We start from the raw sequence: 15,305 nt of genomic DNA, 5'->3' as shown, positions 1-15,305 counted from the left end.
AATACACTAAGGTGTGTGTGTAGTGTGCCAACACCATACACTAAGTGTGTGTGTGTAGTGCCAACACCATACATTATGTGTGTGTGTGTGTGTGTGTGTGCCAACACATACACTATGTGTGTGTAAGTGTGCCAACACACACACTAAGTGTGTGTGTGTAGTGTGCCAACACCATACACTAAGTGTGTGTGTGTAGTGTGCCAACACCATACACTAAGTGTGTGTAGTGACAACACCATACACAGAGTGTGTGTAGTGTGCCAACACCATACACTAAGTGTGTGTGTGTAGTGTGAACACCATACACTGAGTGTGTGTGTAGTGTGCCAACACCATACACTAAGTGTGTGTGTAGTGTACAACACCACACACTAAGTGTGTGTAGGTGTCAACACCATACACAAGTGTGTGTGTAGTGCCAACACCACACACTAAGTGTGTGTGTAGTGCCAACACCATACACTAAGTGTGTGTGTAGTGCCAACACCATACACTAAGTGTGTGTGTAGTGCCACCATACACCAAGTGTGTGTGTAGCAACACCATACACTAAGGTGTGTGTAGTGCCAACACCATACACTATGTGTGTGTGTGCCAACACCACACACTATGTGTGTGTGTAGTGCCAACACCATACACTAAGTGTGTGTGTAGTGTCAACACCATACACTAAGTGTGTGTGTAGTGCCAACACACTAAGTGTGTGTGTAAAATCAACACCATACACTAAGTGTGTGTGTAGTGCCAACACCATACACTAAGTGTGTGTGTAGTGCCAACACCATACACTAAGTGTGTGTGTAGTGCCAACACCATACACTAAGTGTGTGTGTAGTGCAACACCATACACTAAGTGTGTGTGTAGTGTCAACACTACACTAAGTGTGTGTGTAGTGCCAACACCATACACTAAGTGTGTGTGTAGTGCCAACACCATACACCAAGTGTGTGTGTGTGACAACACCATACACTTAAGTGTGTGTGTAGTGCCAACACCACACTAAGTGTGTGTGTAGGTGCCAACACCATACACTCAAGTGTGTGTGTAGTGCCAACACCATACACTAAGTGTGTGTGTAGTGCCAACACCATACACTAAGTGTGTGTGTAGTGCCAACACCATACACTAAGTGTGTAGTGTGTATTACTAAACATAGCCATAGTTGGTTAAAAAGTGAAAAAATAATAGATCAATAATGTTAACAGGTTAATGAACACCTAACTAATACAGCAGCAAGTTAACGTGCTGTTCCCAGCCATCACCTGGTTCTCTGCAGCCTCCACACCTCCTCGTTATACTACACTAAGAAAATGAACACCGTTAAGGTACAGTGAGTGGTGAGTAAAGTCCCTCATCTCACCCTCACAAAAACACTGTACCAGTCGAGGATTTTAGCACAGGTGAGGGACCCCCAACTGTCAGGAAAATTACACTGTTCTGCCTTAACCCAACAGTCGCTTCCTGAACAAAAGCCAACACTCGTAATCTGTTATTACTAGATATATTTACCTTACCTTACCTAGGTCACCAGGGTAAGGGGTTACTACTGCTATACTTGTAGTTCACAAGGGTCAGGAACACGAGACACAGGTCGGGAACACGAGACACAGGTCAGGAAAACGAGACACAGGTCGGGAACACGAGACACAGGTCAGGAACACGAGACACAGGTCGGGAACACGAGACACAGGTCAGGAACACGAGACACAGGTCGGGAACACGAGACACAGGTCAGAAACACGAGACACAGGTCAGGAACACGAGACACAGGTTGGGGAAACAGGAGACACAGGTCAGGAGCACGAGACACAGGTCAGGAACACGAGGCACAGGTCAGGAACACGAGACACAGGTCAGGAACACGAGGCACAGGTCGGGAAACACGAGACACAGTCGGGAACAGAGGACACAGGTCAGAACACGAGACACAGGTCAGAACACGAGGCACAGGTCAGGAAACACGAGACACAGGTCGGGAACAGGAGACACAGGTCAGGAACACGACACAGGTCAGGAACACGAGACACAGGTCGGGGAACAGGAGACACAGGTCAGAACACGAGACACAGGTCAGGAACACGAGACAGGTCAGGAACACGAGACACAGGTCAGGAACACGAGACACTGGTCAGACCACGAGACACAGGTCAGAGGAGACACACCATTAGAACGAGACACAGGTCAGGAATACGAGACACAGGTCAAAGGGAAGAGTAGCGCCTCACCTTCGTCTTTCTCATCCCTGTCTCTTGCTCTGTCTCGCGGGGGTTCCTCATTATCTCGCGCCTTGTAGTCTCCGCTTGTAAACTCTTCAGAGATGCTGCGAGCTGTGGACACACCAGGGTTACTTGTGGCCTTCCTCCCTCATCTCCTAGGGCTTTAAGAGGGCATTACCGGGGTCACACACACACACACACACACACACACACTGCAGAACCAACCTGTGATGCCCAGTAATGACCTCTTGAGCAACACTGTTAGTCCAACACTTGGTTATGCCTTAGATTACAGTATGTTACAAATGACGAATATAACATTGACTTTATTAATACACAGTTCTATTTAACATCCGTGAAGAGATTAATACAAATTGTGAGTTAATAAGAAGGAGAGGTGAGTAACATGAGTAAATTTGTAAATAAAGACCACAATAAAATAATATATACAGAGGAAGAAGAGGAAGGGGAGGAGGAAAGAGCGAGAAAAACTTACGTGAGAGGGTGTCCTTCCTCCTGCTCTGGACGCCTATTATTGCTTCCATGGGCACCTCTGTCCTCGGGATGCTCACTGCGGGACAAACAACAAGTCTCATATTATCATGTCTGTCTACTTCTGTGTCTACCAGTGTGTGTGTGTGTGTGTGTGTGTGTGTGTGTGTGTGTGTGTGTGTGTGTGTGTGTGTGTGTGTGTGTGTGTGTGTGAGAGAGGTGTATCTGTTCGCTGGGTCATGTTGAGTTCTGCTGGGTAAATGCTCTGTGGTTTGTTGAATATAAATCAGTATATAATCTAAATAACACACATACATAAGATGTCTAATGTAATAAATAACATTAATTCACAGAAAAGTTTTCCAACAAAAAAAGACTAAATAAATAACGCTAAACCCAGCCAGTATTTATTACCCTCAACAATACACTATTAAAAGAGTTCTCAGCCCACTATTATCACACAGAGAAAAGTGTGTCGCGTTATTTACCTTTTGTTCACACTCGTCCATGGTAACGGTGAAGTGTTGGTCATCGTTCATACTTATTATTTTTTGACGATATCTGTTGTTCTTATGATTAAAGTAGTGTTGTGTGTGTGTGTGTGTGTGTGTGTGTGTGTGTGTGTGTGTGTGTGTGTGTGTGTGAGTGTGTGTAAGTGATGTTGAAGATATTGTAACGAGAGAGGGAGATAGAGAGAGAGAGATAAAAGAGAGCTATTAAAGAGAGAGATATAAAAGAGAGAGAAACTTACCTGCAGTAGGGGGTAGCATAATTGGCTCGAGGAGGCCAAAGGTGCAGTCGGTAGGGACCTTGTCAGCACACATGGCGTGCACGGTGTACCCGCACCACTCACACCTCATCCCCGCCAGGCACTCCCCCGTCCAGCACGTCTTCTTATCCACCTGTAACACAATATTCACTTACCCTCAACCTCAACACTTGGGGTCACTAGGGGTCAAGACGTGTCATAAAGGGCCAACACGTGACACCAAGGGCCAACACGTGTCACCAAGGGCCAACACGTGTTATCAGAGGTCAACACGGGCCACCAGGGGCCAATGCGTGTCACGAGGGGCCAACACGTGTCACAAAGGACCAACACGTGTTATCGGGGTCAACACGTGTCACCAGGGGCCAACAACGTGTTATCAGGGGCCAACACGTGTTATCGGGGTCAACACGTGTCACCAAGGGCCAACAAGTGTTATCGGGGTTAACACGTGTCACCAGGGGTCAACACGTGCCATCAGGGGCCAACACGTGTCACCGACGGCCAAACACGTTATCGAGGTCACCACGTCACCAAGGGCCAACACGTGTTATCGGGGTCAACACGTGTCACCAGGGGCAACAATGTTATCAGGGGCCAACACGTTACCAGGGTCAACACGTGCCATCAGGGAACACGTGTCACCAGGGCAAACACGTGTCACCAGGGCAAACACATGTCACCAGGGGCCAACACGTGCCACACCATGAGCCAACACGTTATCAGGGGCCAACACGTGCATCGGGGCCAACACGTGTTATCAGCCGCCAACACATGTCACAGGGGCCAACACGTGTTACCAGGGCCAACACGTCACCTGGGGCCAACACGTGTCACCAGGGAGCCAACACGTGTCACCAAGGGCCAACACGTGTCACCAGGGGCCAACACGTGCCACCATGGGCCAACACGTGTCACCAAGGGCCAACACGTATCACCAAGGGCCAACACGTGTTATCGGGGTCAACACGTGTCACAAAGCGTCAACACATGTCACAAAGGGTCAACACGTGCCACCAGGGGCCAACACGTGTCACCAGGGGTCAACATGTGTCACCAGGAGCTAACACGTGTCATCTAGGATCAATAAGTGTTACAGGGGACAAATGTACAGTATTATTAGTGTCAATATATGTTAACATACACCTGCAGTATTCATCACACACCTGCAATACTCATCACACCTGAAATACTCACCACATCTACAATAACCAATAAACACCTGTATTAATCACACTCACATCTAGTATTCACACACCTACAACATTCACCACACCTGCAACATTCACCACAGCTGCAATACTCACCACACCTGCAATACTCACTACACCTGCAACACTCACCACACCTGCAATACTCATCACACCTGCAATTCTCACCACACCTGCAACATTTATCACACCAGCAATACTCACCACAACTGCAACATTCACCACACCTTCAATATTTAAACGTAATATTTATGACACACCTACAGTGCTTCCTTTCTGCAATACTCATCACACGTGTAGTAGGCATACTTAAGGACACACTAACAACAGGTGTGGTACTAAGGACACACTAACAACAGGTGTGGTACTAAGGACACACTAACAACAGGTGTGGTACTAAGGACACACTAACAACAGGTGTGGTACTAAGGACACACTAACAACAGGTGTAGTACTAAGGACACACTAACAACAGGTGTAGTACTAAGGACACACTAACAACAGGTGTAGTACTAAGGACACACTAACAACAGGTGTGGTACTAAGGACACACTAACAACAGGTGTGGTACTAAGGACACACTAACAACAGGTGTGGTACTAAGGACACACTAACAACAGGTGTGGTACTAAGGACACACTAACAACAGGTGTAGTACTAAGGACACACTAACAACAGGTGTAGTACTAAGGACACACTAACAACAGGTGTAGTACTAAGGACACACTAACAACAGGTGTGGTACTAAGGACACACTAACAACAGGTGTAGTACTCACGATACATTTGGAGTTAGCAGGCAGGTTTCCCTCCCGCCAGTGATGTTGCTGTATCACCTGCGGCAGTGTCTTCTCCGGCACGAAGGTCGCACAGTCCTTACAGTTGGGCACCGTGAAGTCCTCACACTCCACGTGCACATCGTATTCGCACACTGTACACAAGAAAAGACACACACACACACACACATACAATTAGTACACGTTTACATGGTTGCTGACAACATACAATAAAATAATAGCTATACTGTGTTGTTGTAAAGTGACTCGCGTACTGATAAATAAACAAGTGTTATTATACTAAACTTGGAGACTGAGACAAAGATTAGTGCGGGAATCACCACCATCACCACCACCACCACCATCACCACCACCACCACCACCACCACCATCACCACCACCACCACCACGCCTTCAACTCCCGACTCCAATTATTCCATCTCCATTACGTCACAACTTGCGATGATGACGTCACAATTCCGTCATTCTATAGTCAAAGTTAAATTACTTAATAGGTACTTATTACCAAGATCATGAGTACCGGCGAGCCTAAATCTCAAGCAATGAATTTATAGTTCTGTTTTACACACACACACACACACACACACACACACACACACACACACACACACACACCACAACATAATAAAGACAGACAAAGAGATAAACAGACACACATGTACACAGTCAGACAGACAGACAGAGACAGACACACCACAACACAATAAAGACAGACAGACAGACAGACAGACAGACAGACAGACACATCACAACACAATAAAGACAGACAGACAGACAGACAGACACATCACAACAGCACAATATTAAGACATACAGCCACTTCACATAGTCTCTCATTTATGCTCTTGCTGTCTTTGTTATTGTGGTATTTGTTATTTATCAAGTGGATGGTTAGGTAGATAGACATTAATTAACACGGGCTTAATCTACAACACCTGAGAACTGACGAGTGAGAGTCGCTGAAGAGAAGTCGGTGTTCAAGGGAGAGAAATGTCAACATGGTCAGCTGGTGGTCGGTAACACTGACACAGAACTGACGGCTTCAACTTAATGAATAGTCCTATAGAAGTGATCAGCTGTTAGGACGAGGAAGGGGTGTTAGGTGTTAATGACTTTGTTGTTATGGTGGGTAGGCGTCATGATAACAGTAATGTGTTAATGACCAAAGTATAACGGTATCGTGTACAGTAACCAGACACAAACAACCACGTACTGATATCCTTGTGTGGCTGGCACGTACAGCACAAGTACAGTAGTATGTTTATACAAGTGTAGTACTGGTAGCCAAGCACTACCATGACATACAGACGGAAGGCTGTCCAAGAAGCAAGGTAACGAGACTCAGTGATCAGAGCGTGTGAGTGTCGGTCTGAGGGCTGACAATGCTGCACTAGCCAGTCCACCTGCCTGGACTACACCAAGATACTATAAAACAAAATAATGACACTGCAAAAATAATTTTGCAGTGATTTATTTTGTGGACAACGTCAGATTTCTCTGCATACAATCTACGTCAGATTCAACGTCAGGTGAGTATAGTGTAGATGTAGTGAGTCCAAGAGCGGCATCACCAGCGTTACCGATGAGTAACTGGTGGCAGGCCGGACACCTACACAACTCACAACAATTTGATTATTGATGGCCGCTCACCCAGGAAGACGGGCGCGTCAACATCAGAGATCTTGAAGAGGAAGTAAACATTTCTCCAGGTTGTGTCTCCTATATGACCCGCGACCATCGTCACCCCAGTAAAGGTTCTGCTCGCTGGTACCCGGGAAACTGACACCTGGTGACCCACCTCAAGACAGGTAGGTGGGTGACTCCTGCCCTACTGAACCGTAGCTCTGTGACAGTAAACGAAAAATTAATTCATATTTCATTTCAGAGTTGAGGTTGTGTTGAGTGACGTGGACTCATATATGGTGACCACCTCTCAAGATGACGGCAGAGTCTACAGCAGAGAAGGTTATGACAACTACTGAGGACATGACGGCTGTGTTAGAATTGGCGGAGATATTCCGTCACAGCACTCCACTCGTTCACCACCACGGTGTACAATACTTAACAGCAGGGCACCACACACACACGACCACACCCGTTGTTATGAGGACGCCCGCCCTCACACGACGAGGCAGACACTGCAACAACTTGAACAATTTAAGTGGGAGGTGATGAATGATCCAGCGTACACCCCGGGGTCTGCAACCACCATCACTACCATCTCTTCCCTGCTCTTCAGGCTCACCATGTTGGTACACCAGATCTAGAACACTGCAGAAAGGCAGCACCCCAGTGAGCGTCATCATCACGGCCTCCTAAGGCTGGAAGACCTTCCTGTAATGTAGGTGTAGGAAGGGTAGAAGGACTAGACCCCACCATTACGGGTTGTTCTTGAGTATAGGAAAAACAGATGTACTGTACTGTATTTCTGAACACCATTACTTTATTTCTTGATCCACCCACGTATGTACAAGTACTACTGTGCTAAGAGTCCCTTGAGGGTAGCCAGATTGAGGTAGAGTGAGGTAGAGGTAGCCAGATTGAGGTAGAGTGAGGTAGAGGTAGCCAGAGTGAGCTAGGGAGAAGTAGAGGTAGTCAGAGAGGCAGAAGTAGCCAGAGTGAGGTAGAGTGAACCAGGACTAACCTTCACACTTAATGGCCCAGGTGTCGTCCAGTTTCTTGCGGCAGACATTACAATGGCGTCGGCGCAGGTGTAGTGGCTCCGACCAGCAGTGTGCTACGGGCGTCTGTGGGAGGTACACGTGTTAGTGGCGCTCACACAGGTGTTAGTGGAGCTCACATAGGTGCTAATGGCGCTCAAACAGGTGTCAGTGGCACTCACACAGGGGTAACTAGCGTCAACACAGGGGTTAATGGCGCTCACACAGGTGTTAATGGCGCTCACACAGGTGTTAAAGGCGTATATATAATAGTTCGGGGCGCTTATATGGAGAGAACAACTGTTAGTGGCGCTCATACAAGGTTGATAAGTGTTAGTGGCGCTCATACAGGAGGTACAGGAGTTAGTGATGCTTATACAGGAGATACAGGTGTTAGTGGCGCCCATACATGAGGTACAGGTGTTAGTCATGCTCGTATAGGAGGTACAGGTGTTAGTGGCGCTCATATAGGAGGTACAGGTGTTAGTGGCGCTCATACAGGAGTTAGAGGCGTTAGTGATGCTTATACAGGTTGTACAGATGTTATTGGCGTTCATTAAGGAGATACAGGTGTTAATGACGCCCATACATGAGGTACAGGTGTTAGTGATGCTCATATAGGAGGTACAGGTGTTAGTGACACTCATACAGGAGGTACAGGTGTTAGTGATGCTCATATAGGAGGTACAGGTGTTAGTGATGCTCATACAGGAGGTACAGGTGTTAGTGGCGCTCATACAGGAGGTACAGGCGTTAGTGATGCTCATACAGGAGGTACAGGTGTTAGTGATGCTCATATAGGAGGTACAGGTGTTAGTGATGCTCATATAGGAGGTACAGGTGTTAGTGACGTTCATACAGGAGGTACAGGTGTTAGTGGCGCTCATACAGGAGGTACAGGTGTTGCGACGTTCACAACAGGAGGTGCAACACGTTCACAGAGGTGTTAGTGGCTCATACAGGAGGTACAGGTGCAGATGCCTGCATAGGAGGTACAGCTAGTGACACTACACAGGAGGCAGCAGTGATGCTCATAGGAGGCAGAGGCAGCAGGTACCTTGGCAAGGTGAGGCAAGCAGGTGTTAGTGATGCCTACAGGAGGTACAGGTGTTAGTGACGTTCATACAGGAGGTACAGGTGTTAGTGGCGCTCATACAGGAGGTACAGGTGTTAGTGATGCTCATATAGGAGGTACAGGTGTTAGTGACACTCATACAGGAGGTACAGGTGTTAGTGATGCTCATATAGGAGGTACAGGTGTTAGTGGCACTCATACAGGAGGTACAGGTGTTAGTGATGCTCATATAGGAGGTACAGGTGTTAGTGACACTCATACAGGAGGTACAGGTGTTAGTGGCGCTCATATGCAGTGTGATGATGCTCATATAGGAGGTACAGGTGTTGTGGCACTCATACAGGAGGTACAGGTGTGTGTGCTCAGGAGGCACGGTGTTAGTGGCACTCATACAGGAGGTACAGGTGTTAATGATGCTCAGGAGGTACAGGTGTTAGTGATGCTCATACAGGAGGTACAGGTGTTGGGCAGGTGTAAGGCGCTCATACAGGAGGGTACAGGTGTTGTATGATGCTCATACAGGAGGTACAGGTGTTAGTGATGCTCATATAGGTGGTACAGGAGGCATACAGGTGGTAGTGATGCTGCAGGTGTTAGTGGCGCCCATACAGGAGGTACAGGTGTTAGTGATGCTCATACAGGAGGTACAGCATGCTCATATAGGAGGCCGCAGGTGTTAGTGGCGCCCATACAGTGAGTGACGCCCAGGTATGGCAGGAGGTACAGGTAGTGGCACTCCTTTGGGAGGTGGTGTTGTTGGCAGGCGTTAGTGAACTCTATAGGTGGGCGGGTGTGGCACTCATACAGGTGTGAGTGGCACTCATACAGGAGGTACAGGTGTTAGTGATGCTCATATGCAGTGGTGCAGGTGCCTAAGGAGGTGGCACTCATACAGGAGGTACAGGTGTTAGTGGCACTCTGTACAGGGGAGGTGTACAGGTGTTAGTGGCATCAGGTAGAGGAGGTACAGGCGTTAGTGAGTGCTCATATGGGTGGTACAGGTGTTATACACTCATACAGGAGGTACAGGTGTTAGTGGCTCATACAGGAGGTACAGGTGTTAGTGGCGCTCATACAGGAGGTACAGGCGTTAGTGACGCTCATGTTAGCAGGTGGTACAGGTGTTGAGTAGCGTTAGTGACTCATACAGGAGAGGTGTTAGTAGCATACAGGTGGTACAGGCGTTGTGGCACTCAGGTGGTACAGGTGTTAGTGGCACATGCAGGAGGTTGTTAGTGGGAGGAAAAGTACTCATACAGGAGGTACAGGTGTTAGTGGCGCCTCATACAGGAGGTACAGGTGTTAGTGGCGCCCATACAGGAGGTACAGGCGTTAGTGATGTTCATACAGGAGGTACAGGTGTTAGTGGCACTCATACAGGAGGTACAGGCGTTAGTGATGTTCATACAGGAGGTACAGGTGTTAGTGACGCTCATACAGGAGGTACAGGTGTTAGTGATGCTCATACAGGAGGTACAGGCGTTAGTGATGCTCATATAGGTGGTACAGGTGTTAGTGATGCTCATACAGGAGGTACAGGTGTTAGTGATGCTCATACAGGAGGTACAGGTGTTAGTGATGCTCATATAGGTGGTACAGGTGTTAGTGATGCTCATACAGGAGGTACAGGTGTTAGTGATGCTCATACAGGAGGTACAGGTGTTAGTGATGCTCATACAGGAGGTACAGGTGTTAGTGATGCTCATATAGGTGGTACAGGTGTTAGTGGCACTCATACAGGAGGTACAGGTGTTAGTGGCGCTCATACAAGAGGTACAAGTGTTAGTGATGCTCATACAGGAGGTACAGGTGTTAGTGATGCTCATACAGGAGGTACAGGTGTTAGTGATGCTCATACAGGAGGTACAGGCGTTAGTGGCGCAGCTATAGGTTAAGTTAGTCTTGTTTTGGCTACAGGACGTTACAGGTACACACAGCTGTTACAGGCAGATACAGGTGCGAATTGTTGTGATACAGGTACTTACAGGTAGATAATCGGTGATACAGGTAACTACAGGTACATACGTAGGTGATACAGGAAATTACAGTTACAGAAAGAGATTAAAGCAGTAGGTACAAGTACATAGAATGGTGATACAGGAAGATACATGTACACATAAGGGCAATACACGTAGTTACAGGTACACATAGGAGTGAGTTACAGGTACACATAGGAGTGAGTTACAGGTACATATAGGAGTAAGTTACAGGTGCATATAGAGGCAGAGATGGATACAGTACTCGCGTTCCATAAGACCTGACTTGGACTCGGAGGTAACCTGACTTGACTTGATATTTGCCTTTCTTTACTTGGGACTTGACTTGAGACTATTATACTCTGAATTACGACTCGACTGTTTACTCGATATACACTGTTAATATTATATAGTACCTGAAACAATGTAAACAATAAGCCAATTATGATAATGGAATAGGTGCACATCTAAATAGAACTTAATTTATTACAAGCAATTATTTACTTTATGGCAACTGCTACAACACTGTATCATAGCCAGACAAACACATACCACGAGGTGTGACACTATCTAGAGCTGTTTGTTCATGCTGACGCTGACTGGACATTAACCAACCTCATAAACAACCCTAGACTAGTTGACGATTCATTATACATCCTGGACGTCTACCAGTAATATTTTCACGGACTATCAGCAGTAATCAAAGTGTATATCTTGTAAATCAGTGCAAGGTAGGACAGCGGGTAGGATAACAGGGCAGGGCAAGGGGTAAGGGGACACTACTTGTATTGTTACTCTTGTACTGTGTGTTTTAACTAGTCACCGCCACCAACTGTACCCGCGTTATGGCGTGACCTGTGTATTTCTATTTACTATTTCAAAATCTATTAACCTTAAATGAGATGAACCATTCATTTAAGAAATATACAAAACTATGAGTGTGTCAAACATGATCACTGTTCCAGCACAATGTGGAGTAATATAGTTTTCCACATGAATAATGTTCAGGCAATTGTGTCGTGACAGTCAATCCGGAGAACCACAGTTATATCTAGTGTAGTTTTTAATTTAGGATTAATGTAATTACTAATCTACAGTTGGAGAGCAGTAAGCAGTATAGCAGCAGACAAGAGATGAACACCTCTTCTTGCACACACCTACGTTGTCTATCACTCTCTTGCTGGGATGAAATTAAAATGGAATAATTTTTAGATGGCGAGATGAAAGATTCAATAAGAAAGATGAAACAGTGAGACAGAAACAGATGAGAAGGTAATGAGAGGCAGTGAAGAAGGGAATGGAAGATAATTAAAGTACACAGCATCCATTTCATTTCACTTGGCCCACAGCCCCACCCAGTTCTGTCTGCCCTAGCGTCTCTCACCCTAAGCCACGTCCTTGCCCCGGCACTAACGCACGGATAAACAGTAACATTTATTTGACAACGTTTCGACAATATCTCTTGTGATCATCACACCTAAAACATGAAATAAAATATAAAGCATCAATATTAAAAAAGTTACATTTCATATTTTAGGTGTGATGATCACAAGAGATATTGTCGAAACGTTGTCAAATAAATATGTTACTGTTTATCCATACGTTAGTGCCGTTATTCTTCCTACGTATGCGCTGCCCCCTGGGGAGATAATAATTATATACAGGCGTTATCGATATTAAGCTACTAGACCTCTTTAGTAATACAGTATAAATAATTTTTGCAATTGAAATATAAAATCATTATATTTTTTAACTTGGAAGAATATTAATAAAAACTTATATATATTACACAAAGACTTCCAATTTGTTGTTAATGCCTACCTCGACCACTGATGTGTTCAACGGAAAGATACAGTAATTGTAGCCTCATATCTGCTACGGCATCAAGCTCAGTACGATATTTTGCATGGGTGAACTAGAACTAGAACTAAATTCAATTAATTATGTATATCAAAAATAAACATGAGCCAACTGGATCAATCTTTATAGCCACACTGAACTGAGAAACGCGATTAAAGTTGGATGGAAATACTTATAAAAAATTTCACCAGTTGTAAATCGAGTTAACAAGCGAGTCAAAAACTTTACCCCAAGATCATCATTACAGTATCACACTCGAGTGAGCTTCAATAGTATTTTGTCAGTTGTCCACCTCTTCACACACACACAAACACACAAGCCTTTGAGTTTAATGCCCTGACTGATAAAATTAGCAATTTGAACGACCTCATCAATCACAGCCTTTAGCGTTTCATTTTTTTTTGCACAGTAATCGCTTGTGGATGAATGATAGCAGTGTCAACTTGTACATCTTGCCACTATCGCTTGTATATCTTCTATAAAACCACGATATCAGCCAGTGCTTTCAAACCAACACACTATTCCCACACCAGCCCTTTATCCCGAGGTGTTATTCCCATCTGGATGATCACCCGTTTTATGTTATTTTTTGCCAACTCACTTATATTACATTAAGTTCGGTCACGTTAAATAAAAAAAAAGACAACAGACGATCTTCCAAATGCGCATCGTCAAAGTGGCCTAAATAATTACCTCGGCTATGTTATGTGTTCTCATAACTGTACTGTACCTCAAGAATACAACTATAACAGCAAAGATAGCAATAGTTAATGTCTTCTCGTCAAGTTATAAAGAAGACTAGCCACCATGTCTGTTATGTTTGATTGATTAATTCGATGTTATGTCACAATTCATAGCCAAATTTCATCTTAAAATCGTTGTATTCGAAAGTGGGACAGATTTAACGACTTTTAGCTGATTTCCCCCTAGCGAGCCATGTTACCCCCCTCCCCCCGCTCCTCCCTCTGGATACTTTCCCTCCCAGGACATAATCCACCTAGTGTATTTCCCCGACCACCCCTTGAACAACTACACTCACAGACCAATATTAAAGTGTTAAATATAGAGCCATTTCTGCAACCATCTATACTTAGTTATAAACGAGTTCTTTCACGGAGGATAATATAATGAATCTTTATGGCATATAGATTTAGGTTAGGTTAGGTTAGGTTATGGTGGTTTTCCCATCAAAGTATTTATCAATGGGAGATGTATTTGGTGTAGGACCTGTAATGGGAAGTTGAAATGTCCAGCCCTGCACTCGAGTCAAACAATACCACCCGAGCTTTCACCAGAACAGTAGCTATGATAACACACCTAACCTAACCTAACCTAACCTACCTAACCTATCCTATTTGTAATCTGAGAAATAATATCACGGCGAGACTGTGAATGAAATTATGTGTTGAAAAAAAAAAACTAATAGGCTTGTCTTTGTACTCATTATGGTGCGTGATACAGGTAGTTACAGGTACACAAAGGTGATACAGGTAGTTACAGGTACACAAGTGATACAGGTAGTTACAGGTACACAAAAGTGATACAGGTAGTTACAAGTACACAGGGGTGATACAGGTAGTTACAGGTACACAATGGTGATACAGGTAGTTACAGGTACACATAAGGGTGATACAGGTAGTTACAGGTACACAGGGGTGATACAGGTAGTTACAGGTACACTTAAAAGTGATACAGGTATTTACAGGTACACAGAATTGATGAGTAGTTACAGGTACACTTAAAGGTGATACAGGTAGTTACAAGTACACGTAAGGGTTTGTTGTTGTTGTTGTTGTTGTTGTTGTTGTTGTTGTTGTTATTGTTATTGTTATTGTTATTGTTGTTGTATTGTTATTGTGGGATCGGGTAAACAAAGTTGATGCAGGTAGTTACAGGTAAACAAGGTTGATGCACAGGTAGTTACAGGTACACACATAAAGAGGTGATACAGGTAGTTACAGGTACATAATGGTGATACTGGTAGTTACAGGTACACATAAGGGTGATACAGGTAGTTACAGGTACACAGGGGTGATACAGGTAGTTACAGGTATACAAGGTTGATACAAGTAGTTACAGGTACACATAAGGGTGATACAGGTAGTTACAGGAACACATAAAGGTGATACATGTAGTTACAGGTAAACAAGGTTGATACAGGTAGTTACAGGTACACAGAAGTAATACAGGTAGTTACAGGTACACAAAAGTGATACAGGTAGTTACAAGTACACAGGGGTGATACAGGT

At 45.0% G+C, this 15,305-nt stretch overlaps 1 protein-coding gene across 7 annotated transcripts in view; it reads right to left on the bottom strand.

Moving 5' to 3' along the window:
• LOC121862272 (diacylglycerol kinase theta-like) overlaps positions 1-15,305 on the bottom strand; it is a 121,560-nt gene that overhangs the window by 35,468 nt on the left and 70,787 nt on the right. For all 7 annotated transcript variants that reach the window (XR_006088209.1, XM_042360388.1, XM_042360391.1 and 4 more), the window contains exons 3-7: positions 8,130-8,232; positions 5,468-5,619; positions 3,461-3,611; positions 2,714-2,788; positions 2,227-2,328 (exon numbers count right to left, since the gene is read on the bottom strand). Coding sequence is in view for 6 of the 7 variants with exons in the window: in XM_042360388.1 (XP_042216322.1) it covers positions 2,227-2,328; positions 2,714-2,788; positions 3,461-3,611; positions 5,468-5,619; positions 8,130-8,232 (583 nt within the window). In the remaining variant the exon portion in view is untranslated. The remainder of the gene's footprint in view (positions 1-2,226; positions 2,329-2,713; positions 2,789-3,460; positions 3,612-5,467; positions 5,620-8,129; positions 8,233-15,305) is intronic.

The sequence above is a fragment of the Homarus americanus genome, unplaced genomic scaffold (assembly GCF_018991925.1).
Source record: "Homarus americanus isolate GMGI-L3 unplaced genomic scaffold, GMGI_Hamer_2.0 scaffold31037, whole genome shotgun sequence".
Taxonomy (NCBI): Eukaryota; Metazoa; Arthropoda; class Malacostraca; order Decapoda; family Nephropidae; genus Homarus; species Homarus americanus.
The sequence above is the reverse complement of the archived record's forward strand: the minus strand, read 5'-3'. Positions and strand labels throughout refer to the sequence as shown.